Here is a 5,898-nt window from a genome sequence, read left to right on the forward strand (position 1 = left end):
CACTGGGTGAGACAGGCTCAAGCAACTGTGCTGTTGCTCTTTTGAGCCAGGCTGTATGCAAATGCAGGGACAGTTTCCACTTTAAATCAGCCTCAGACCAGTCCAAGGAACACCCAGAGACACAACCTGGTGTACCTCATTTTTTTCTCAAAGAATAATACAGGAAAATGATATCATGGCTTCAAATGGTTTTCGTCCTAGCAATATATCAGGGTACATTTCTGCTCTTTCAAACCAAGTTAATAGTTACATTTTAATATTTAGCTTGTGAACTGGGTTTCCTTAAAATTTCTTTTTTTCAGGTGTCCAATCAGATATCCAACTGGTGGAGTCTGGAGGGGATGTCAAAAGGCCTGGGGAGTCCCTCCGCCTCTCCTGCCGAGCCTCCGGGTTCGACTTTGGTGGTTCGGACATGAACTGGGTGAGACAGGCTCCAGAGAAGGGTCTAGAATGGGTGGCCTTTATAAGCTATGAGGGAAACAGACTATACTATGCCAGCTCAGTGAGAGGACGCTTCACCATTTCCAGAGACAACCCTTCCAACATGTTGTACCTGCAAATGAACAGCCTGAAAGTGGAAGATGCTGCAATTTATTATTGTGCAAAACACACTGTGAGAAGAAGTGTCTATGAAGCCAGGCAAAAACCCTCCTCTACCTCTGGCAACTCTCCAGCATTCCTTGAGCTGTAACGGATGAAATGAGGAAATTAAAACACATCCACACCTCCTTAGTATTACATTGATTTAGTTTAACTTCATTGCCTGAAAAAGACAGCAACGTGTGTTACACATATATTCATTAGTAAACACACTACACATGTGTGTGTGTTATGTGCCGTCAAGTCACCTCAAATCTACGGCAACCTTATGAAGGAAAGATCTCCAAAATGTCCTATCATTATCAGCACGATTACGTCACTTTTGGGAAGTGACGTTGCCACGTCACTCCGGAAGTGAGCTGAGGAAGCTCACTGCCATGCCTCTTCTGTCCACCGGCCAGGTGATCCCACCCATGGACTGGTAATCCTAAGTGTAATGTACTTGGCAGGACAGCAGTCACAAGCTTTTGAAACATTGGCCAATTCCGCACGGCTTACCTGAAGCCGGAACGTTGCGGGACGTTGCGGAACATGCTGGCAAAAATGTGAAAGATCGCTTTTTCTCATGCAAGTTTTATGCAATGTCACGCAAAACTTGCGAGAGAAAACGCGCTTTTCCGCATTTTTGCCAGCATGTTCCGCAATGTCCTGGCTTCAGGTAAGCCATGTGGAATCGGCCATTCTTTTGTTGTGATCACACATGTGGCAGGGGGAAGAAGCAAATGTTTAACCATTTAGTGGGCACTTTGTGGGCACTATCCCAGGCCATGACTTGTGTTTATTTTGCAATATGGGCCGGAATCCAGAATCTTTCTATCAGGAGCACCAACTCTTCAGCACTAAGCTTTTCTCAAAAATGAGGGAAGCTCTACAGAGCTTTCTTAAGGGGATCACTCACCATAAAAAGTCCCTTTTTGGAAATGGGCCAAAGAAACGCCTAAATGAATGCAGAGAGATGATGCCATTTGAGTTTTGAGTTTTTCTGCTGAATCTATGGGCAAGATACTCCAATCCATCTGAAACAGAAAAGAGGTCTTAGGAATATTGTCAGTGTAGCTACACATGAGTTGTGCTTCTTCTGATCCTACTTCTCACACAGTATTTGAAGCATGAATGGTGGATTTCTTATGCAGTGAGATACGGGAGTTGCAGAGATCAATTAGTATGGAAGTTTTATGCCTATGCTGTCTCACACTTCATAGGAAAAGATTTCTTCACATTTGCCAGTCACTTCAACTTTCTTCCCTTTTGTATTTCACAAGGGGGCAGAAGTGCTCTGAAGAATAGAAAAAATGCCTTTGACCAGGAGTAATATAAAATGGATAGCCAAGCATGTCAGATTGTGGTTGCACCTGTGAACCCTATTATTTCCTCAGATGTCTGCTTCACCAGTAACATTCTACTTGTCTCTGGAAAATTTGTCTCCCCAAGGGACTTTCCCACAATTGCCTTATAAAAAGCCAATCAAGCTTTACTATATCAAAAGAAAGAACTTATAAAAGGAAATACTTATTTCTCCAGTTCCCATCCTCTGTGTGGACTATGGATAGAAAAAGAAGAAAACCTGACTGGATCAAAATATATTAAGTGTGTAGGCAGCCAGGCCCTGAAGAAGAACTATACATTGAGAAAACTTTAAATTCAGGAGATGGGGAGTTAACTGAGGGAATGTGAACATGAAACTGTTTATATGCCTTCACATTGAAGGCTACTTGTGAATAGACTTCTCGTAGCTTTTTCTTTGGAGATATCTACATTGATGTTTCCAGACTATACAATATCTGGTTATACTTTGGAAAATCAAGCCTCTGGTTCAACGTTTTCCCCAAATTCTAAAAGCAGAATTAAGTCTCGGCAAGAAATGTGTTTTTAAAATGGTGCTCTGGGAAGAGAGAGTGGATAGGAAGAACTTTTTCTCTTTTCCCAAAAACTCCAGAATTTGAGGGAGTGTTCCCAGTTGCCTACCAGTGGTGGGCAAATTCCCAGTGGTTTGTGCCAGTGCTCTGCTCACTGATTGCTGGTGATCAGCAGGAGTTGGAAAACCACCTGCTAATCGCCCGCCACCAGCAGGCAACCTAGGTCAGCGCTCTGTGTGTGCTCTCCTGGCAAGCAGCATTGATGTTCCTTTCTGAGTACCTGGTCCCCCTGTCCTGCTGGGAGGGCATAGGGACCAGTTATCTGAACTTGGGAACGCCCAATAAAATTCCTGTTACTCCTGTCCTATTATTTGCAATAGTACAGCAAGGGCTGGTTCTTCCAAATTATATGCTTGGTTTACGCACAAGGGGGCATATCATTGCCAAGGGGGTGTGCTGTTGTGCTTTTATGCTGGACTGTATGTAAATGCAGGGACAGCTTCCACTTTAAATCAGCCCCAAACCAGTCCAGAGACACAACCAGATGAACCTCGTAACTTCTTAGTCATTTTATCTCAAAGAATCATACAAAAAAATGATGTCATGGTTTCAATTGGTTTTCATCTTAGCAATATTCAGAGGTAGGTTGTTGCTCTTTCAAACACATTTGAGGTGAAATTTGTGAAGTGGGCCTTCTTAAAATTGCAGTAAGACTGGAAGGTATGGGTCTTCCAAATCATGCGTATGGTGTATGCACAAGGGAATATATTGTTACTGAAGGGCTGTGCTTTTTCTCATTTATGCTGGGATGTATGTGAATGCACAGGGAGCTTCCTCTTTAAATCAGCCCTAAACCAGTCCAAGAGACACAACTTTGTGCACCTCATAACTCCCTAGTCTCTTTATTTCCCCAAAGTATCAAAGAGGAAAATGATATTGTGGCTTTAATTTTTTTTTCTCTCCAAAGCATTTAGTGGTAATTTTTAAATTCTTTCTAACAGAGAAGATATTTACATTAATGGTACAATTGTGATCTGGTTCTCTTTCTTTTCAGGTATCCAAACAGAAGTCCAGCTGGTAGAGTCTGGAGGGGAGGTCAAAAGGCCTGGAGAGTCCCTCCGCCTGTCCTGTCGAGCCTCTGGGTATAACTTTGGTGGCTATAGCATGAACTGGGTGAGGCAGGCTCCTGGAAAAGGTCTGGAATGGGTGGCCTATATAAACTCTGGTGGAAGCACACAATCCTATGCCAACTCGGTGAGAGGACGCTTCACCATCTCCAGAAACAACCCTTCCAGCATGCTGTATCTGCAAATGAACAGCCTGAAAGATGAAGACACCGCAGTTTATTACTGTGCAAGAGACAAAGTGAGAGGAAGTGAATCTGAAGGCAGGCAAAAACCCTCCTCTCCCTCTGGCTGTTCTCCAGCATTCCTTGATCTGCAACAGATGAAGTGAGGAAATTAAAACAAAGCCACACACCCTTGGTGTTACATTGGTTTAGCTTAACTTCATTGACTGAAAAAGACAGCAAAGCGTGTTGCATGTACGTGCACTCAAAAACACCGCTACATGCACCAATTCCCTAGTGGGATTGTTCACAGGAAATACTATCTTTGGCTCTCCTTGCCTGTAGGTGAAACAGTGCTGAGGACTTCTGGTGCCTTTGAAAGTTTTCTTTTGCTTACAGATATTGAAGCCATGTGCTCGAGACACAAATGGATACTCATACAGGAGACAGCAAGTTCCTGAAGGGTCTCTCTGTTTTAGCATCCAGTGCAGCTCCCCATTCGAAAACTTTCTTTAGAAGACCCTAAACCTCTCCATATAGCCCATCTTTAATAAAAGCTATTTCATACTTTCCACTCTCGTGGCTTCATTCTCCTTTGGGGAAATATCCACTGCAGTGGAAAAAAATATTAATATATTCTCCAAACCTTGACCTGAATCAGGTGATTTCTTTAGGTAAGACTTTAGTGATTTGACTGTTCTCAGTAACCAGATCATCATACTTGCCCACCAAGTAGGGAAAGCTTTTCCCAATAACAGACAGAAAAGTCTGGAGTCCTATACATGATCCAAAGGTGAGATTCTGCCACTAATTTTATCTCCTAAAACATGGACATTTCCTGATACCAATCACAGCAATTTCATATACACACATTGCCCCGTATGAGCCATTTTCTCATAGCCCACATGCTCACGGGATTTGTGTTGGTGAGACTACCACAACCAGGCTGAGGGGATCAGACCTTTCAGTCTATTTGAGCCACGTGTATTTCCATCAGGGAAGCCCCAGATTGCCGAAGGGTTTTATGAAGGACTCCTTCTGCCAACCCTAAATTCTAATAAACAATTCAGCAGATAATTTCAAGCACAATCTTATTAACAGAGTCCATTCATTGGTCATGTGGTGGTGGCCAACAAGTCTCTAAGGGCCAAGCTACAAGTGATGAATGACACTTGAACGGCAAGTGTATTTCTCCCTGTTCACTTGCGCTCCACTCAATCCACTTGCCATTCAAGTGCCATTCGTCACTTGTAGCTTGGCCCTAAGAATCCAGGATGGAGAAATCCAACGTTGGAAAGGCATTTTTACCTGCAAAATCTCATCCTAATATAAAATAAATGAGTGAATCATCGACAATTTATCTTCATCATGTAAGCCTCACATGGCTGATAATTGTGAATATGATTTTATGCAGACATCAGCAAAGAAGTACTACTAGGCTGTGCCCAACTACACCATCACCTCTTCCTTTCTAACCGGACTGAAGAAAAGCAAGAGAGCATCGTAAGAAGTGCTGCTGACAACCTTTAGCTTGCTTTGTTGCCTTTGCAAAAGAAACAAAGACTCCCAAGACGGTCTTCCCCAGCTGAGCCAGAAGGAACTGGGAAAAACTGGGAGCTCTTGTCTTTCTCCATAGGTCTCCCTGGGTCCATTTTTAATTGGCAAAGGATTATGAAAACAATGCTTCTCTTTATCACAAACATGCAGCCACCTAAACATTCTTTCCTTGAACTTGTTAACAATCAAATAAGGGGGGAAATACCATAAGCAAAAAGAACGTGTTTAATGTGTTTGCTTAGCCAAACCCAATGTTTCAAAATAAAAGCTACATATCTCCAAAGAAATGAGGAAGGGTCCAGTGTACTTAGGGTTGCCAGGTGCCTTTACTCTCCCAGAGGGAAGTGGAGCTTGGTGCTTACCTTTTGCGGTGCCAGCTCAAGTGACTAGGGTTCGCTGTGCAGGAAAATAACACGCTGATGCTTTGTTGGAGAAAAACAGGCCACAACTTTTATTGGTTACAGAATAGAAGGAGTGATGGCTGCGTAGGGCACGGATCCCAGCACTGGCTGACCCGCCTGCCAGCCGATGACCCCGCACCCTTTCAGCCCACCTGCCGAAAGGGAAAACCATGGAATGACGGTTGAGGGAGACACA

General features: G+C 43.4%; 1 gene segment (V, D, J or C); it reads left to right on the forward strand.

Annotated features, from left to right (window-relative positions):
• The first annotated feature begins 3,001 nt into the window (after positions 1–3,001).
• On the forward strand, positions 3,002–3,911 carry LOC129339910 (immunoglobulin heavy variable 3-48-like). The segment is given in 2 exon segments: positions 3,002–3,097; positions 3,511–3,911. Coding segments are annotated over 2 exon segments (447 nt in total).
• Positions 3,912–5,898: the final 1,987 nt, after the last annotated feature.

The sequence above is a fragment of the Eublepharis macularius genome, chromosome 12, assembly GCF_028583425.1.
Source record: "Eublepharis macularius isolate TG4126 chromosome 12, MPM_Emac_v1.0, whole genome shotgun sequence".
Taxonomy (NCBI): Eukaryota; Metazoa; Chordata; class Lepidosauria; order Squamata; family Eublepharidae; genus Eublepharis; species Eublepharis macularius.